The sequence below is a fragment of the Petromyzon marinus genome, chromosome 1 (assembly GCF_048934315.1).
Source record: "Petromyzon marinus isolate PM22_M1 ecotype Great Lakes invasive population chromosome 1, UKy_Petmar_22M1.pri1.0, whole genome shotgun sequence".
NCBI classification, from domain to species: Eukaryota; Metazoa; Chordata; class Hyperoartia; order Petromyzontiformes; family Petromyzontidae; genus Petromyzon; species Petromyzon marinus.
The window spans coordinates 11,286,239-11,308,416 of record NC_133667.1 but is presented as its reverse complement, the minus strand read 5'-3'; the positions used below and the strand labels follow the sequence as shown (position 1 = coordinate 11,308,416).

Genomic DNA, 22,178 nt, shown 5'->3' with positions numbered 1-22,178 from the left:
TACGACTACTACTACTACGACTACTACTAGTACTACGACTACTACTACGACTACTACTACGACTACTACTACTACGACTACTACTATGACTACTACTAGTGCTACGACTACTACTACGACTACTACTACTACGACTACTACTACTACTACAACTACTACAACTACTACTACGACGACTGCGACTACAACAACGACGACAACTACTACTACTACGACTACAACTACTACTACGACTACTACTACTACGACTACAACTACTACAACGACTACAACAACGACGACAACCGGCGTCCCCGTCGTGGTGCCGATGAGCCAGCGTCCCTCTCCTGTTTTGCTCTGAAGGAGAGAGCCAAGGATGACGCCTTCGCCGCGAGCCGAAATCAGGCGCGGAGACCAGAGTGGGTGGGGGCCGCGAGGTTAGCGTAGTCGTGTAGGTAACAATGGATCGTGATCGTCTGAGGATAGCAGCAGACGCCATTATTGGTTGGGGGTTATTCACAGGTAATATTTCATCGACAGACAGAATGTCCGGAGGGTCGAACCCTCGCTCCCCTTGACGACGGGGAATTGGTTTCCACGGAACGAGCCGTCAGGGGATTTGGTCGTTCAGCGGGTACAGGAAACGCGCGTTACCAAGGCTGACATCGTTCCGACAGCGTCGAAAGCTACCCCCTTCTTCACACCCGTCCAACCCCCCCCCCCCACCCCTTCCCCCGAAAAAGTACTTTTACAATATTTAAACGATGGATGATAATACCTAAAGATGCGAGCGGCATTATGAACACGTGATGTTAAAAGAAACGCGGTTAATCAATGCAGTAATTCATGTTTGATAAGCGAACACATTGGGCTCCATGGAGATACTACACTATACACTACACTACTATACACTACTATATACTACACCACTATACACTACACTATACACTACACTACTATACACTACACTACACTATACACTACACTACTATACACTACACTACTATACACTACACTACTATACACTACACTACTATACACTACACTAGTATACACTACACTACTATATATTACACTATACACTACACTACTATACATTACACTACTATACACTACACTACTATATACTACACCACTATACACTACACTACAATACACTACACTACTATATACTACACTACTGTATACTACACCACTATTCACTACTATACACTACACCACTATACACTACACTACTATATACTACACCACTATACACTACACTACTATACACTATACACTACTATACACTACACTACTATATACTACACCACTATACACTACACTACTATACACTGCACTACTATACATTACACTACTATACACTACACTACAAAACACTACACTACTATATACTACACCACTATACACTACACTACTATACACTACACTATACACTACACTACTATACACTACACTACTATACACTACACTACAATACACTACTATATACTACACCACTATACACTATACTACTATACACTACAGTACTATACAGTACACTACAACACTATACGCTCCACCAGCCCTCCTCTCTCCTATCGCGGGGTCGCCACCCAATTTGCTGAACCTCCCGCACGGAGGTCGTTTGACCTCCTCGCGTAGACCTCGAATCGTCCCAGTCGAGTCGCAGCTTTTTCTTTTTTTTTAAAACGGTTTTTATTTATATGCATTCTGACTGCTTGTGTTTTTTGCAAACATGATGCCTTGAATAAAGGTGTCAGTTTTTGTGGTGCCAGTTAAAAGGGTAAAATCTATTCCTATATCTTGTTTCTGGCAAAGGAGGTCTCATAATGGTTTGATTTAACTTCGCTCGTGGCGTTTGGTCAAATCTCGTAATCAAAAGTTAGTCGGTTTCCTGTCGTCCAATCAATTCCACATTTTTGCACACGGCACTCAGATCCGGTGACAATGCCACGCCTGTATCAAAATCGTCATCAATTGATCAATTAATTCGCTACTTTAAAGCAGTTGGCATTTTGTACGGACGCCTTATTATTTTTATATTTATTTTTTTTTGCGCGTAGGTCAAAAACGCCGCGGTCCATAAACTCTCGAATCGCGTGCTCCGTGTGAACGAGTTAAGGAAGTGATCAATTAATTCAAGTAAAAGCGTTCATGTGGGGAGGGGGGGGAGCAGGCGCCGAATCATTGACGTACTTCTAGACCGCGAGTTAAACGAAGTTGTTAATAAAAGCGGTTGTTTAAAAAAAAAACACGCACTTTTTTTAAGGAGTTTATTTTTAGACTGAATCTCACCGTGGGTCTCATTTGCTAATCGTCATTGTTATTGTTCCTCGGCCAAGATAACTTTCTCGAACCGAGCCAATCTCTGATTACGCAGTGTTTTTTTTTAATCAAATCTCCCGGTTGTTATGATGATGATGATGATAACGAACGAAGACGCTTTAAATTTCGATTCAAAGCTTTCGTGACTGCAAGGATTCATCTTCTTTGGTTCTTTCGGTAAAGTCACCACCGCGTAGAATGAGAATAAAATAATAAAATAAAACAATAGTTGTGGCCGAAACGTGAGAATTCTATTGTTTTATTTTATTATTTTACTCTCATTCTACGTGGTGACTTTACCGAAAGAACCAAAGAAGAAGACGCTTTACTCGTCCCCGCTGCTGTCCACGATATATTTATTCCCCGATGTGACCAAATCGGAGCCTAGGTAATAAACCCAACGCAAAAGCACGTTCGTATTTACTGCAAGAATTGGGTTTTTTGTTAAAATTTCTTTTGTACCATTTCTGTCAAATAAAAGTCGCAGTTAAGTGTCGACTTAAAGCTTTCGTGACCGCAGGAATTCTTTCTATTTTTCTCCTCGCCGATGACGACCGCTCGTGTTGCGATCGAAACGTCGTAGTTGCTTTCGTTACTTTCCTTGAACCTTACCGACGTGACTTCAACGAAAGACCCCGAAGAATATATAGTTGCGTTACGATGCTTCAAGGCCACCAAGCAGAAACGCGCTTTGCAAGGAATCGTGCACCAGTGGCGAACGTTCAAACAACAAGATGCCTCTGGTATGAGAATCGGGTTTTCCCATGTTATCTGGCAACAAAACAGTTGTGTTGAGTTGCTGAAACACCAAACTGAAACCTTTTACAAGGATCCATACTCTTTGGTTCTATTCGGTAAAGTCACGTAGGTAAAAAATGAAATAACAAAAATCACGACATTTTCTTAGCTCTTTCGGTAAAGTCACGTTGAAGGGAAACAATAAAATAATGAAATATATATAAAACAATAAAAATTCTCACGACGTTTCGACCATAACACCTGATGACGACCGTTTGTGTTATGGTCGAAACGTCGTGAGAATTTTTATTGTTTTATATATATTTCATTATTTTATTGTTTCCCTTCAACGTGCCTTTACCGAAAGAGCTAAGAATATGAATTACTGCAGTCACGAAAGCTTTAAATCTAAAAATCACGACGTTTGCAAGGAATCATGTCGCTGCATTAACCACAATGCTTGTGTTCGGAATGCAAACAAAACACACTCTGATAATATATCATGCGTTGTCTTTGAAACTGATTGGTCCACACCAGAGACAGCTTTCTTTAGAGCCTCGTCTCAAAAGGCTGTTAGACCAGAGGACGACGCCAAAAGGCGTCAAAATATATTATATCCATTATTTCCCCCCTCCCCACCCCCCCAAAATACAAGTCTATTTTTATACGTTTTGCATTGTGTACAGTCTGGAAACTACACACATGCCAAATTTCAAGTTTGTTGCATGTTGGGAAGTATGCTAAACATTTCGAACAGACACACATATTCACAAAATTCCCTTTTTTATATATAGATTTCGGAGACCTATCGCCGTGCGTTCTGACGAAACGACCACCACGATGATGATGATGGTGGTGGTGGTGTCGGCGGCGATGATTATTATTATTATTTACAATGGGTAATTCATGGAGCGGCAGGAAGTTATATGTAGTGGGAGTGGATGGGTGGGTGGTTTACGTCTGGCTGGATGGAGTACGTGCCACGACTCTCGCACACAGAGCGCGCGTGTGTGTCTGTGTGTATATACACACACACGCGTAAACACACACGCACACGCGTCATCACAGGCGGTACACAATGCTCACACGCACACCACATGCATTGCACACGGACACACACAAATACAAAGATCCCCCGTGTAGCCTGTAACAGACTGCTGGGGCAAGTGCTGTTAGCGAGCACCACCTATGAAGGTCGGAGCGGTGCACGAGGGGGTGGGTGGCCAGCACCACGCCCGACCGCCTTTGTCTCCCCAGTGGCGATGTTTACACACCGCACCAGGTACTCATTTCAGGCTGATAATCGTCACCGGTGTTGGCCGTGAGCGGGAATCGAACCCGGATCGCCAGGTTCGTAGCGCAGCGCGCTCACCGCTACACCACCGACAAACACACAACAACAACAACAACCGCCATTCGCCACTAAGTGGCGGTGACGTCACCACGACGCTTGTGCCAGGCTATGTGCACCCTGAGGCCACGTGAAGTGTCGAACGCCCGCTGGCAGGAGGTCACGGGGCAGACCCAGGTGCCACGGGTCAACTGACTGAGATGACTGAGTTGACTGGCTGATGCACCACCTGTGCCCCCTACTGTGCCAACCTGCTGTGCTTTAGCCACCCGGCGCTCCGCTCGTTGTTCTGAGCGTCGCTCCTCCGCCCTCCGTTGTTGTTGGAGGGCGACTGGCTCCAACTACCCAGTAGCATCCTTCACGAGCCTCCTCCACAGAGGCCGATCTTGACACCGCTGGTACCAGTCATCGGCAAGTCCACTCAACTCCACGTCCTCCTGTACCACATCACTCCATCTCTTCTCTAGCCCGTGCCGCGCCCGCTTAGCCCCCTCAATCCGGCCGAACAAAAGATGTTTCGGCATGCGGTGGCTGGGCATGCGGGCTACATGACCCAGCCATCGCAGCCTTCCCCGCCGGAGGAGCTCACCGATGGGACCTTGCCAAGATCTTTCACACTCACACACACGCATGCGCACACTCACTCACACACTACACACTCACTCACATATACTCACACACACACTCACTCACACACAAACACTCACACACTCACTCACACACTCACTCACACACTACACACTTACTACACACACTCACACACTACACACACTCACACACACATTCTCACACACACACACATACTCACACACATACTCACACACACACTCACTCACACACACTCACACACTACACACACTCACACACTCTCACACACTCACACACACAATCACTCACACGCTACACACACATACACACACATACACACACAATCACTCACACTCTCACACACACATACACACACACACTCACACACTCTCACACACTCACACACACACACTCACACACACATACACACACATACACACACAATCACTCACACTCTCACACACACATACACACACATACACACACTCACACACTCTCACGCTCATGCACGCAGCACCCCCGCCCGTGTTTATTGTGAGAAGTCTTTGGTACCTCGCAATTAACTTTCGGGATGCAGCGCGCCCAGCAGAGGCGGACACAACGCCCTCCCTGCATCACCCCGCTCACCCTACACCCCCACCAACTCACCCTACACCCACCCTCCACCCACCCACTCACCCTACACCCACCCTCTACCCACCAACTCACCCTACACCCACCCACCACCCACCAACTCACCCTACACCCACCCTCCACCCACCAACTCACCCTACACCCACCCACCCTACTTCTCACCCTCCACCCACTCACCCTCCACCCACTCACCCTACACCCACCCACTCACCCTACACCCACCCTCCACCCACCCACTCACCCTACACCCACCCTCCACCCACCAACTCACCCTACACCCACCCACCCTACCACTCACCCTCCACCCACTCACCCTCCACCCACTCACCCTACATCCACCCACTCACCCTACACCCACCCTCCACCCACCCACTCACCCTACACCCACCCTCCACCCACCCACTCACCCTACACCCACCCACTCACTCTACACCCACCCTCCACCCACCCACTCACCCTACACCCACCCTGCCACTCACCCTCCACCCACTCACCCTCCACCCACTCACCCTCCACCCACTCACCCTACACTCACCCACCCTACCACTCACCCTCCACCCACTCACCCTCCACCCACTCATCCTACACCTACCCACCATACACCCACCCTACACCCCCACACACTCACCCTCCACCCCACCCACTCACCCTCCACCCACTCTACACCCCCACCCACCCACTCTACACCCCCACCCACCCACTCACCCTCCACCCTACCCACTCACCCTCCACCCCACCCACTCACCCTCCACCCACTCTACACCCCCACCCACCCACTCTATACCCTCACCCACTCTACACCCCCACCCACCCACTCACCCTCCACCCACCCACTCATCCTCCACCCACCCACCACCCCCACCCACCCACTCACCCTCCACCCACCCACTCACATGTAGCTACATGTGTAGTAGCTACTACTACTATTACTACATGTAGCTACTACTACTACATGTAGCTACTACTACACATGTAGCTACTACTACTACTACACTATGTAGCTACTACTACACTATGTAGCTACTACTACACATGTAGCTACTACTACACATGTAGCTACTACTACTACTACATGTAGCTACTACTACTACACTATGTAGCTACTGCTACTACACTATGTAGCTACTACTACTGCACATGTAGCTACTACTACTACATGTAGCTACTACTACTACACATGTAGCTACTACTACTACACATGTAGCTACTACTGCACATGTAGCTACTACTACTACACATGTAGCTACAACTACTGCACATGTAGCTACTACTACTACTACATGTAGCTACTACTACTACACATGTAGCTACTACTACTGCACATGTAGCTACTACTACTACACATGTAGCTACTACTACTGCACATGTAGCTACTATTACATGTAGCTACTACTACTACACATGTAGCTACTACTACTACACTATGTAGTTACTACTACTACACATGTAGCTACTACTACTACATGTAGCTACTACTACACTTGTAGGTACTACTACTACATGTAGCTACTACTACTACACATGTAGCTACTACTACTACACTATGTAGTTACTACTACACATGTAGCTACTACTACTACGTGTAGCTACTACTACACTTGTAGCTACTACTACTACATGTAGCTACTACTACTACACATGTAGCTACTACTACTACACTATGTAGTTACTACTACTACACATGTAGCTACTACTACTACATGTAGCTACTACTACACTTGTAGCTACTACTACTACACATGTAGCTACTACTATTGCACATGTAGCTACTACTACTACACATGTAGCTACTACTACTGCACATGTAGCTACTACTACTACATGTAGCTACTACTACTACACATGTAGCTACTACTACTACTACACTATGTAGTTACTACTACTACACATGTAGCTACTACTACATGTAGCTACTACTACACTTGTAGCTACTACTACTACATGTAGCTACTACTACTACACTATGTAGTTACTACTACTACTACACACGTAGCTACTACTATACATGTAGCTACTACTACACTTGTAGCTACTACTACTACTACACATGTAGCTACTACTACTACATGTAGCTACTACTACATGTAGCTACTACTACTACACATGTAGCTACTACTACACTTGTAGCTACTACTACACATGTAGCTACTACTACACATGTAGCTACTACTACACTTGTAGCTACTACTACATGTAGCTACTACTACTACATGTAGCTACTACTACTACACATGTAGCTACTACTACACTTGTAGCTACTACTACTACTACACATGTAGCTACTACTACTACATGTAGCTACTACTACATGTAGCTACTACTACTACACATGTAGCTACTACTACACTTGTAGCTACTACTACACATGTAGCTACTACTACACATGTAGCTACTACTACACTTGTAGCTACTACTACTACTACATGTAGCTACTACTACACTTGTAGCTACTACTACTACATGTAGCTACTACTACTACATGTAGCTACTACTACTACATGTAGCTACTACTACACTTGTAGCTACTACTACTACACATGTAGCTACTACTACTACAAGTAGCTACTACTACTACACATGTAGCTACTAGTACACTTGTAGCTACTACTACTACACATGTAGCTACTACTACTACATGTAGCTACTACTACTACACGTGTAGTAGCTATGGGCCCCGCACTTTCAAGGGCCCCGTGCTAAACGCTTTCAAGCTATCAATTCAATTCGGGTTCAGTGATTCTGCACTTGCTCTATCACTATAGTACTATACCGCCTTCGACTTTTACGAACGACCGGGTGTTTTCAGGTTGGCGATTTGTCAAAGTTATCTGGCTGTATAGCAAATGGAAAAAAATATAATTACTTTACTGTGCAAGTAAAAAAATATTGACGTGCTTTTTTAATTTAGGGCCCCTTTATAACAAATGCTACAGTGACCCGCACCAGCTTCATCAGGCACTGCTCCCCCCCCCCACCCACAAAGACAAAGATCCCCCGCATAGCCTCTAACAGACTGTTGGGGCAAGTGCTGTTAGCAAGTAGCAGCATCGACGATGAGTCGGCACGGTGGCACACGAGGGAGTGGGTGGGTGGCCAGCAACCAACCCTGGCCGCCTTTGTCTCACCGGGTTACTCATTTTTTAAGGCTGAGTCGATCTAGGGGGAGGCCCCAGACCGGTACAGATAATCGTCACCAGTGTTGGTGCGGGTGAGCCGATAATTAAACTCGTGTCGCCGGGTTCGTAGCGGTAGTGTAGCGCTAACCGCTAACCGCTACACTACCGCTCCCCACTCATCCACTCACTCACCCACTCACTCACCCACTTACTCACCCACCCATCCAGCCACCCACTCACCCACCCACCCACTCACTTACCCACCCACTCACCCACCCACTCACCTACTCACTTACCCACCCAACCACCCACTCACTTACCCACCCACTCACCCACCCACTCACCCACTCACTTACCCACCCACCCACTCACCCACCCACCCACCCACTCACCTACCCACCCACTCACCCACCCACTCATCCACCCACTCACTTACCCACCCACTCACTTACCCACCCACTCACCCACCCACTCACCTACTCACTTACCCACCCAACCACCCACTCACTTACCCACCCACTCACCCACCCACTCACCCACTCACTTACCCACCCACCCACTCACCCACCCACCCACCCACTCACCTACCCACCCACTCACCCACCCACTCACCTACCCACTCACTCACCCAACCACTCACCTACCAACTCACTCACCTACCCACTCACCTAACCACTCACTCACCCAACCACCCACCTCATCGCGGACCCAACAAACTAAAAGTGAAGTGTCCGCTGGAAGCGCTGTTTGTTGTTGTTGGGATTTAGATGGCTCAAGTATAAACGTGGTCGTTCAACCCGTTGCCACCAACCCACCACAGCCAATCAGTCGTCAAGGTTTCGTCACGTGAACAACACGCGAACCAATTCGTTACTAAGTCAGCACACACACACAGGTTGTGTGTGTTTGGAGAGTTCAACCTACGACGTTTACAATTAACTCTCCAGCACACAACCTCCTCCTCCTCCTCCGCGATGTCTCTGTCGCTTCTCGGTTGTTGCTATGTCGCTTCTATGAATCGTGTCGGTTAGGCAGACAGATGCTGAAGGTTCTAGCCGCTCTAGATTCCGCTCTAGATTCAAGCACATTCACACCAGGCGGTGAGATTTGATTGCCGAGAGGACAGAGTCGGGATTCATTCGCGGCAAATGAAGTACAAACCGTCGATTTCGCTTTTAAAAAATCAATGCCATGCGCAGCACCATCGTAATTCGAGTCAAATGTGAGAAAAAGCTGAGTGCGGATGGTGCCAAAGGCTGCATCGGCAGATGGAGAAAGGCGGACGGACAAATGAAATAATTGAATCCATAGACTCACGAGCAGATCTGTAGATTTGCACAGAGACCTATTGACTCGCACAGAGACCCATAGATTCACACAGAGATCCATAGACTCACACTGAGACCCATAGACTCACATAGAGGTCCATTAGACTCACACGCAGATCTATAGATTCACATTGAGACCTATAGACTCACATAAAGGTCCATTAGACTCACACGCAGATCTATAGATTCACATTGAGACCTATAGACTCACATAGAGACCCGTAGATTCACACAGAGATCTATAGTTTTGGACCGAGACCCATAGTCTCGCAATGAAACCCAAACGAGGTTTACACTGAACCCCATAAAATCACACTGAGACCCATAGACTCACATAGAGACCCATAGACTCACATAGAGACCCATAGACTCACATAGAGACCCATAGACTCACACAGAGATCTATAAACTACTCGCACAGAGACCCATAGACTACTCACACAGAGACCCATAGACTACTCACACAGAGACCCATAGACTACTCACACAGAGACCCATAGACTTACATAGAGACCCATAGACTACTCACACAGAGATCTATAGATTGACCCAGAAATGCATAGCCTCACACCGAGACCCATAGACTTGCACTGAGACCCATCGACTCGCAAAGAGACCCATATATTAATATAGAGACCCATAGAATCACACATAGATCTGTAAATTGACACAGAGACCCATAGACTCACACTAACACCCACAGACACACACAGAGATCTATAGATTGACAAACACTCATAGCCTCACACTGAGATCCATAGACTCACACTGAGACCCAGACTCGCATAGAGACCCATAGACTCACAAAGAGACCCATCGACTCGCACTGAGACCCATGGACTCACATTGAGACCCATAGCCTCACAATTTCGACCCATAGACTCACACTGAGACCCATAAACTCGCACAGAGACTCATAAGACTCACACGAAGATTTCTCGATTCACAGACGGACGTACACAATAGACAATCGTAAAGACAGCCGGGCCGACCGGCCCGGGTAGTGATTCGAGTGTTTAAAAAAAATTGGCGCGCGAATTATAGTTCACCAAAACAAAATAGTTCGCCCAAAAAATTGTAGTTCACCCAAAAAAAAATAGTTCACCTGAAAAAGATACAGTTCACCACGAAATTATAGTCCACCGAAAAATATTGCTGATTAAAGAAACAATAGTTCACCTAGAAATATAGAATTCACCAAAATAGAAAAGTTCACCAAAAAAAATTGGAGGTGGACGAAATTTTTGAATTTCCACGGCAACCTTTTTGGCGGTACAAAAAGAAATCCCTCGCTCGGAGAGGCGTCACCGCACTACCTCCGCGTCACCGCACCACCTCCGCGTCACCGCACCACCGCGTTACCGCCGTATCACTGCTCAGCCGCGCGGCTCGAGAAAGTAGTTCTGTGCTGCTACGGGGGGGGGGGGGGGGGTGGGGGGGGGCATTCCAGTGACCTGTACACACGTCAACAACTTAGACGCAAGGAGTAGTTCTAAAGACGTGAGTGTGCCACTCGAGAGGATGGCGATTTCAAAGTTACGTAGCTCCTGTGGGCTTCAGACTATCGGGAGGAAAGAGCGTTCCAGACGGCCGCATCGTCGTCATCACCACCGTCAACGTCGCCATCCCTCGCTTCCTCGTCACGCAGGCACCTCCTCAGCATCACCACCACCATCATCATCAACATCATCGCCACCGTCATGTACGTGTGTACGTTGAACTTTCTTTCGCGCCGTACGTAGCCAACCGTGCCAATCGGAGGTGTGGGGAGTGAAGGACAACAAACTAACGCGCAAAAAAAGCAGCCCTAAAGACGTGAGTTTGTCAATCTAAACGATTATTTCAAAGTTGCGTAGATCCGGTGGGCTTCAGAATACAAATATCGGAAGGAAGAGCGTTCCAGACGGCCGCATCGCCATCACCAACAACCACCATGAACGTCACCATCCCTCACTTCCTCGTCACGCGGCTACCCCCTCAACATCACCACCACCACCATCAACATCGTCGCCGCCGTCATGTACGTGTGTACCCTGAACTTCTTTCGCACCGTACGTAGCCGACCGCGGCTGATCGGAGCTGTCGGGGGGGGGGGGGGGAAGGACAACGAAAAACTGAATGCGCGCAAAAAATAAATGAAGAAAAAAAGCAGTCTCGACGGCATGAAAAGTTGCATCGCATCCCGGCGGGATTGCCGACCTTCGGGAAGACAAGAGCGTTCCAGACGGCCGCGGCAGCGCGCGCGCCAGACGGCGTCGCCGCAATGGGAGAGGCGTCCGGCGTCGCTTGACGGGACGGACCGACTCCTCGTTCATTGGATGCCGACGGTGCGTTCACTTTGGGGGGCCGTCCATAAATGACGTCACGCGATTTTGGACGATTTTTGACACCCCCCCCCGTAAATATGACGTCACAAAGCTCTGCCCCCCCCTCCCTTAAAACTATATTTCCATGCGGCAAATCGCTTTCAACTATTGTCATTGTAGTGCGTATTTAATGTGGCGCTGCACTCTGATGTTGTAGGAGACAACATTTATTAAAAAGTCTATTTAATTAAGTAGAACGTGTTGTCTATATTTATTTAAAGTTGCGCATTTTTACATGACGTCACATTTCTCAAACCCCGCCCCCCCCTCGTCACACATCGTCGCAAATGTCTGACCACCCACCCCGCCCCCCAGGTGCGTGACGTCATTTATGGACGGCCCCTTTCACGCGCGCGTACACAAAATAACACCACGTGGCTTTCTTCTTTGTGGCACCGGTCGATGGTTTGGCGAAACAAAGACACGCGTCTCACCACCACCACCAACACCGCCACTACCACCACACCCACCACCACCACCGCCACCACCACCACCACCACCGCCACCACCACCACCACCACCGCCGCCACCACCACCACCACCGCCACCACCGCCACCACCACCGCCACCACCATCACCACCGCCACCACCACCACCACCGCCACCACCACCACCGCCACCACCACCGCCACCACCACCACCACCGCCACCACCGCCACCACCACCACCACCACATCCACCACCACCACCACCGCCGCCACCACCACCACCACCACCACACCACCACCACACCCACCACCGCCACCACAGCCACCACCACACCCACCACCACCACACCCACCACCACCGCCACCACCACCACCGCCACCACCACCACACCCACCGCCACCACCACCACCGCGTATGACCTCGACTGTTGGGGCAAGGCGCTGTGAGCGAGTAGCTAGCAACCTGTGACGGCACACGAGGGGGGAGGGGTGGGTGGCCAGCGCCACGCCCCGGCCGCCTTTGTCTCCCTCGTGGCGCCGTTATGACGCCGAGAGCCCAGAGGAAACCCCACGCGGAACAGGAGGGGGGGGGGACATACAGCACTCAAGACGCCAAGATAAAGGTCCCCCGTGTAGCCTTCAACAGACTGTTGGGGCAAGTGCTGATAGCGAGTAGCAGCACCTGTGAAGGCCGGCACTGTGGCACACGAGGGAGTGGGTGGCCAGCATCGACCAGGCCCCGACTAAAGTGGCGATGTTTTACTTACGCACAAGAAGACAAAGACAAAGTTCCCCCGTATAGCCTGTAGCAGACTGTTGGGGCAAGTGCTGTCAGTGAGCAGCACCTGTGTGAGTCTCTGGCTGGGTGGTTGGCTGGGTGGGTGGCTGAGTGGCTGGCTGGGTGGCTGAGTGGTTGGGTGGGTGGTTGGGTGGTTGGGTGGGTGGGTGGCTGGCCGGGTGGTTGGGTGGGTGGCTGGGTGGTTGGGTGGGTGGTTGGGTGGCTGGCTGGGTGGTTGGCTGGCTGGGTGGTTGGGTGGGTGGTTGGGTGGGTGGCTGGGTGGTTGGGTGGGTGGTTGGGTGGGTGGCTGGGTGGTTGGCTGGCTGGCTGGGTGGTTGGGTGGGTGGCTGGGTGGGTGGTTGGGTGGGTGGCTGGATGGTTGGGTGGCTGGCTGGGTGGTTGGGTGGGTGGCTGGGTGGGTGGGTGGGTAGCTGGCTGCCTGGGTAGGTGGGTGGCTGGGTGGCTGGGTGGGCTGGCTGGGTGGCTGGGTGGCTTGAACCCGATCACACGCGTACACACACACACACACACGGAGAGAGAGAGCTCGCACCGCCGCCGGCCGTCACCACCGCCGCAAAACCGCCCGCTCACCCAGCACGATGGTGACCGTCTTGAGCAGGCTCATGATGGTCTCCCGGTTGCGGCGGGCGCCGCACGTGTGCCGTGACATGCGCATGGCGCGCGAGCGCACGTACACGAAGATGTGCCCGTAGAGTCCCACCATGATGAGGAACGTGGAGAGGTTCGACACGGCCCAGAAGATGACGTAGCTGACGCTGTAGAGGGGCGCCATGGTGGAGCAGGCCCCGATGTCGCAGAGGCAGTTCCAGCCCATGCTGGGGATGGCGCCCATGAGGATGGCGACGAGCCAGATGAGGGCGATGACGACGACGACCCGCCGCTCGCTCATGCGCGTGTGCAGCTGCATGCGGAACACGGTGATGTGGCGCTCGATGGCGATGGCGAGGAGGTTGGCGACCGACGCCGTGAGGCTCGTGTCCATGAGGCCCTGGCGGAGCATCCACGTGTTGACGGTGAGCTTGCGCGTGTTTGGGCCCGTGTTGAACATGAGGTAGCAGTAGGCCGCGCCCGCGAGGAAGTCGGCCGCCGCCAGGTTCGCCATGAGGTAGTAGATGGGGAAGTGGAAGCGGCGGTTGGCCCGCACGGCGGCCATCACCAGCAGGTTGGCGAGCATGATGAAGACGCAGACGCCGATGCCCAGCGCCATCACCACCTTGTGGCCCACCGTCCAGCCGTCGTACAGCGTCTTGTTGCTGTTGTTGTAGAAGAAGGCGACCGTCTCGTTGTGGTGGCACTGCGGCGGGGACATGGCGGCGGCGGCGGTCGTGGTCGTGGCGGTGGTGGTCGTGGCGGTCGTGGCGGTGGTGGCGACGGTGGCGGTGGTTGCGACGGCGGTCGTGGTAGCGGTAGTGGTGGCGGCGGTGGTGGTGGCGTTGGTGGTGGCGGTGGTGGTGGTGGTGGTTATGGTGATGGTGGCGGTGGTGGTGGTTATGGTGATGGTGGCGGTGGTGGTGGTGGTGGTGGCGGTGGTGGTGGAGGCGGCTCCCGCCGCACGGCAGTGGTGGTTGTCGTGGTGACTCCGAGCTACCTGTCCACACCTGGCGGAGTGTGCGTGCGTGTGTGTGTGTGTGCGTGTGTGTGTGTGCGTGCATGTGCGTGCGTGCGTGTTTGGTAGGGTGGGGTGGAAAGATAACGGAGCGGTTAGCAGAGTTCCCACAGCGTCGCGATCCACGAATTCAAGTTTATCTACGCACCGTGCGCGAAGGGGTTCAGCACACACACGCACGTACCGCGATAACCCACCCCATGATTCCGTACGCTGGGGTGGTGAGAAGGGCGGAGCGGTGGGAAGAGTTGCCGGGGTATCACGACTGACGCGGCCACTCCGCGTGACCGCGTCGCTGTGCATGGTACTCCTCAGCAGCGCAGCTCAAGAAAGCAGCTCGCCCTCGACCGCTCGGAAACCACGTGGTAACGGCGCTCGTCACGTGTTACAGCGGCACGCTCACTCCACGTTACAACGGTGGGCACGTTCCATCGTTACAGCGGCACGCACACTCCACGTTGTAACGGTGAGCACGTTCCATCGTTACAGTGGCACGCTCACTCCACGTTGTAACGGTGGGCACGTTCCATCGTTACAGTGGCACGCTCATTCCACGTTGTAGCGTTGAGTGTTCCATCGTTACAGCTGCACGCTCACTCCACGTTACAACGGTGGGCACGTTCCATCGTTACAGCGGCACGCTCACTCCACGTTGTAACGGTGGGCACGTTCCATCGTTACAGCTGCACGCTCACTCCACGTTACAACGGTGGGCACGTTCCATCGTTACAGCGGCACGCTCACTCCACGTTGTAACGGTGGGCACGTTCCATCGTTACAGCGGCACGCTCACTCCACATTGTAACGGTGGGCACGTTCCATCGTTACAGTGGCACGCTCACTCCACGTCATAACGGTGGGCACGTTCCATCGTTACAGTGGCACGCTCACTCCACGTTACAACGGTGGGCACGTTCCATCGTTACAGCGGCACGCTCAGTCCACGTTACAACGGTGGGCACGTTCCATCGTTACAGCTGCACGCTCACTCCACGCTACAACGGTGGGCACGTTCCATCGTTACAGTGGCACGCTCACTCCACGTTACAACGGTGGGCACGTTCCATCGTTACAGCTGCACGCTCACTCCACGTTACAACGGTGGGCACGTTCCATCGTTACAGTGGCACGCTCACTCCACGTTGTAGCGTTGAGTGTTCCATCGTTACAGCTGCACGCTCACTCCACGTTACAACGGTGGGCACGTTCCATCGTTACAGCTGCACGCTCACTCCACGTCGTAACGGTGGGCACGTTCCGCGTTGTAGCGTTGAGTGTTCCGCGTTCCAGCAGCAGCAGCAGCAACAACAAACGCGTCGCAGCGTCAACAACGCTTGCGCGTCATGCCAGGGACTCGCCGGGAGACAGAGAAAACAAAGACTCCCAATCCTGACCAGAATTGTCGATTTGCAAAAGGGTCGACAAACGAATTTTTTGGGATTTTGTATTCCACCAGGTAAGGGGCCGTCCATAAATGACGTCACGCACCTAGGGGGGTGGGGGGGGGTCAGACGTTTGTGACGATGTGTGACGAGGTGGGGGTGGGGTTTGGGAAATGTGACGTCACATCAAAATGCGCAACTTTAAATAACTATAGACAACACGTTCTACTTAATTAAATAGACTTTTTATGAATAAATGTTTTCTCCTACAACATCAGAGTGCGGCGCCGCTTTAAATACGCACTACAATGACAATAGTTCAAAGCCATTTGAAGCACGTTTTACTTTTATGTGGGGGGTGGTGGGGGGGGCAGAGCTTTGTGACGTCATATTTGAGCGGGGGAGGGGGTTTGACTTTTTGTGACGCCGTGTGACGAGCGGTGGGGGGGGGGTCAAAACTCGTCCAAAATCGCGTGACGTCATTTATGGACGGACCCTAAGGTAGCCACTGAACTGCTACGTAGCTATTTTTTTTTCTTCCCAGAAGCCACCTGGCGATCGCCAACGATAAGCCAGACGCAATGGCTTATGGCCGTCGCGAATACTCCGAACGCGTTGAGATGTAGATTCTCAATGTGGAGGGAGAAACTGGAGGACTCCCCGGAAGACAAATCCACGGCGAGAGAGAGAGAGAGAGACACCGCAAACTCCAAAATATACAGCAGCAGCAGCAGGCATCGTCAGTGTCCGGATTGACCCCACGATCTCCTGTATACCAGGCGAGGTAGTTAACATCTCCCAACTGTGATGATGATGATGATAGAGAGACACCGCAAACTCCAAATATACAGCAGCAGGCATCGTCAGGGTCGGGATCGAACCAATGACCTCCTGCGTACCAGGCGAGGTAGTTAACATCTGCCAACTGTGATGATGATGAGAGAGAGACACCGCAAACTCCAAAATATACAGCAGCAGACATCGTCAGGGTCAGGATTGAACCCACGATCTTCTGTATACCAGGCGAGGTAGTTAACATCTCCCAACTGTGATTATGATGAGAGAGAGACACCGCAAACTCCAAAATATACAGCAGCAGACATCGTCAGGGTCAGGATCGAACCCACGATCTTCTGTATACCAGGCGAGGTAGTTAACATCTCCCAACTGTGATGATGATGAGAGAGAGACACCGCAAACTCCAAAATATTAAGCAGCAGACATCGTCAGGGTCAGGATTGACCCCACGATCTCCTGTATACCAAGCGAGGTAGTTAACATATCGCAACTGTGATGATGATGATAGAGAGACACCACAAACTCCAAATATACAGCAGCAGCAGGCATCGGCAGGGTTGGGATCACACTCACGACCTCCTGCGTACCGAGCGAGGTAGTTAACATCTCACAACTGTGACGCCTTATGTAATGGGAGCGAGAGATTAATGCTTCCTTACAATACCTAATCCCCACCATGGGAATGTGGAATTTCCACCACCGCATTCGGAATGCCTGGTAGGTTGCGGGTCAGACGGACATCCGTGACAAAGAGCTTTGTAGCTCATCGGATTCCTCCTGCTGTATTAAACAAACATTCCGATGGCGGTTTAAGTCAATGACGAATCTTCCTCCTCTCTGCTTCTCCACCCCCTTCCTCCCTCCCTTCTCCCTCCTCCTCCTCCTGCCTCCTCATCATCCTCCTACTCCCCATTCTCCTCCTCCTCCTCCTCAACCTCCTCCTACTGCTCCCTCCTCCTCCCTCCTCATCCTCTCTCTTCTTTCTCATCCCTCTGCTCCCTCCCCTTGCACCCCATTCTCCTCCTCCCTCCTCCTCATCATCCTCCCGCTCCCCATTCTCCTCCTCCTCCTCCTCAACCTCCTCCTACTGCTCCCTCCTCCTCCCTCCTCCTCATCATCCTCCCGCTCCCCATTCTCCTCCTCCTCCCGCTCGCTATCAGCCACAGCCCACACACCACCACACACTCCAGATGGAGGCTGTTTGTTTTTACTCGTGCTGTGTGCGTGCGTGCGGTCGTGTGATGATGACTGTCTCCGTGTGTGTTGACCACGGTATGTGTGGGTACGTGTGTGTGTGTGTTGATCAGGGTATGTGTGGGTACGTGTTGTGTGTGTGTGTTGACCAGGGTATGTGTGGGTACGTGTTGTGTGTGTGTGTGTTGACCACGGTATGTGTGGGTACGTGTTTGTGTGTTTGTGTGTGTGCTGACCAGGGTATGTGTGGGTACGTGTTTGTGTTTGTGTGTGTGTTGACCAGGGTATGTGTGGGTACGTGTTGTGTGTGTGTGTGTTGACCAGGGTATGTGTGGGTACGTGTTTATGTGTGTTGACCACGGTATGTGTGGGTACGTGTTTGTGTGTGTGTGTTGACCAGGGTATGTGTGGGTACGTGTTTGTGTGTTTGTGTGTGTGTGTTGACCAGGGTATGTGTGGGTACGTGTTTATGTTTGTGTGTGTGTGTGTGTTGACCACGGTATGTGTGGGTACGTGTTTGTGTGTGTGTGTGTGTGTTGACCAGGGTATTGTGGGTACGTGTTTATGTTTGTGTGTGTGTGTGTTGACCAGGGTATGTGTGGGTACGTGTTTATGTTTGTGTGTGTGTGTTGACCAGGGTATGTGTGGGTACGTGTTTATGTGTGTGTGTGTGTGTTGACCAGGGTATTGTGGGTACGTGTTTATGTTTGTGTGTGTATGTTGACCAGGATATGTGTGGGTACGTGTTTGTGTGTGTGTGTGTTGACCAGGGTATGTGTGGGTACGTGTTTATGTTTGTGTGTGTGTGTTGACCAGGGTACGTGTGGGTACGTGTTTATGGTTGTGTTGACCAGGGTATGTGTGGGTACATGTTTATGTTTGTGTGTGTTTGTGTGTTGACCAGGGTATGTGTGGGTACGTGTTTGTGTGTGTGTGTTGACCAGGGTATGTGTGGGTACGTGTTTATGTTTGTGTGTTGACCAGGGTATGTGTGGGTACGTGTGTGTGTGTGTTGACCAGGGTATGTGTGGGTACGTGTTTGTGTGTGTTGACCAGGGTATGTGTGGGTACGTGTTTATGTTTGTGTGTGTGTGCTGACCAGGGTATTGTGGGTACGTGTTTGTGTGTGTGTGTGTTGACCAGGGTATGTGTGGGTACGTGTTTATGTTTGTGTGTGTTGACCAGGGTATGTGTGGGTACGTGTTTGTGTGTGTGTTGACCAGGGTATGTGTGGGTACGTGTTTATGTTTGTGTGTGTGTGTTGACCAGGGTATGTGTGGGTACGTGTTTGTGTGTGTGTGTTGACCAGGGTATGTGTGGGTACGTGTTTATGTTTGTGTGTTGACCAGGGTATGAAGTGGGTACGTGGTTGTGTGTGTGTGTGTTGTCCAGGGTATGGGTGGGTACGTGTGTGTGTGTGTGTTGACCAGGGTATGTGTGGGTACGTGTTTGTGTGTGTTGACCAGGGTATGTGTGGGTACGTGTTTGTGTGTGTGTGTTGACCAGGGTATGTGTGGGTACGTGTTTGTGTGTGTGTTGACCAGGGTATGTGTGGGTACGTGTTTATGTTTGTGTGTGTGTTGACCAAGGTATGTGTGGGTACGTGTTTATGTTTGTGTGTGTGTTGACCAGGGTATGTGTGGGTACGTGTTTATGTTTGTGTGTGTGTGTTGACCAGGGTATGTGTGGGTACGTGTTTGTGTGTGTGTGTTGACCAGGGTATGTGTGGGTACGTGTTTGTGTGTGTGTTGACCAGGGTATGTGTGGGTACGTGTTTATGTTTGTGTGTGTGTGTTGACCAAGGTATGTGTGGGTACGTGTTTATGTTTGTGTTTGTGTGTGTTGACCAGGGTATGTGTGGGTACGTGTTTGTGTGTGTGTGTTGACCAGGGTATGTGTGGGTACGTGTTTATGTTTGTGTGTGTGTGTTGACCACGGTATGTGTGGGTACGTGTTTGTGTGTGTGTTGACCAGGGTATTGTGGGTACGTGTTTATGTTTGTGTGTGTGTGTTGACCAGGGTATGTGTGGGTACGTGTTTATGTTTGTGTGTGTGTGTTGACCAGGGTATGTGTGGGTACGTGTTTATGTGTGTGTGTGTTGACCAGGGTATTGTGGGTACGTGTTTATGTTTGTGTGTGTATGTTGACCAGGATATGTGTGGGTACGTGTTTGTGTGTGTGTGTGTTGACCAGGGTATGTGTGGGTACGTGTTTATGTTTGTGTGTGTGTGTTGACCAGGGTACGTGTGGGTACGTGTTTATGTTTGTGTTGACCAGGGTATGTGTGGGTACGTGTTTATGTTTGTGTGTGTGTGTTGACCAGGGTATGTGTGGGTACGTGTTTGTGTTTTGACCAGGGTATGTGTGGGTACGTGTTTATGTTTGTGTGTTTGTGTGTGTGTTGACCAGGGTATGTGTGGGTACGTGTGTGTGTGTTGACCAGGGTATGTGTGGGTACGTGTTTATGTTTGTGTGTGTGTGTTGACCAGGGTATTGTGGGTACGTGTTTGTGTGTGTGTGTGTGTTGACCAGGGTATGTGTGGGTACGTGTTTATGTTTGTGTGTGTGTTGACCAGGGTATTGTGGGTACGTGTTTATGTTTGTGTGTGTATGTGTGTTGACCAGGGTATGAGGAGTGGTAGTGTAGCGGGTAGCGCTACGCTGCGCTACATACCCGGCGACCCGGGTTCAATTCCCGCTCACGGCCACCACCGGTGACGATTTTCTGAACCGGTTCTGGGTCGACTCAGCCTCAAAAATGCGGTGTGTGGATAACATCGCCACTGGGGAAGACAAAGGCGGCCGGGCGTAGTGCTGACCACCATCGTGTGCCACAGTGCCGGCCTTCATAGGTGCTGCTACTCGCTAACAGCACTTGCCCCTACAGTATGTTACAGGCTACACGGGGGACCTTTGTCTTTACCTTTGTATGTGCGCGTGCGTGTCTTGTACTGCCTAACCGCATGAGCAACATTTTTATCCATTTGGCAAATACATCCAACTCTCCCGACACTTGTACCAAAGTCAACTCTGTTAAGATGAGGGGCGATGATGATGATAAGCCTCGCTGCACCTCTGGGCAAATACCCCCCCCACTTACCCCTCCCCTTACCCCCCACTTACCCCTCCCCTTACCCCTCCCCTTACACCACCCCTTACCCCTCCCCTTAACCCCAACTAACCCCACCCCCTTACCCCTCCCCTTAACCCCTCCCCTTACCCCCCACTTACCCCTCCCCTTACCCCTCCCCTTAACCCCAACTAACCCCACCCCCTTACCCCTCCCCTTAACCCCTCCCCTTACCCCTCCCCTCACCCCTCCCCTTACCCCTCCCCTTAACCCCAACTACCCCACCCCCTTACCCCTCCCCTTAACCCCTCCCCTTACCCCCCACTTACCCCTCCCCTTACCCCTCCCCTTAACCCCAACTAACCCCACCCCGTTACCCCTCCCCTTAACCCCTCCCCTTACCCCTCCCCTTAACCCCAACTTACCCCACCCCTTACCCCTCCCCTTACCCCTCCCCTTACCCCCCCCCCCCA

The 22,178-nt window shown here is 51.1% G+C and overlaps 1 protein-coding gene across 1 annotated transcript in view; it reads right to left on the bottom strand.

Annotated features, from left to right (window-relative positions):
* Positions 1-22,178, bottom strand: part of LOC116942972 (lysophosphatidic acid receptor 1-A-like) — an 83,518-nt gene that overhangs the window by 45,918 nt on the left and 15,422 nt on the right. Inside the window, exon 2 of the mRNA XM_076069203.1 lies at positions 14,225-15,252. Within this exon, the coding sequence (XP_075925318.1) occupies positions 14,225-14,963 (739 nt within the window). The 5' untranslated portion in view covers positions 14,964-15,252. The remainder of the gene's footprint in view (positions 1-14,224; positions 15,253-22,178) is intronic.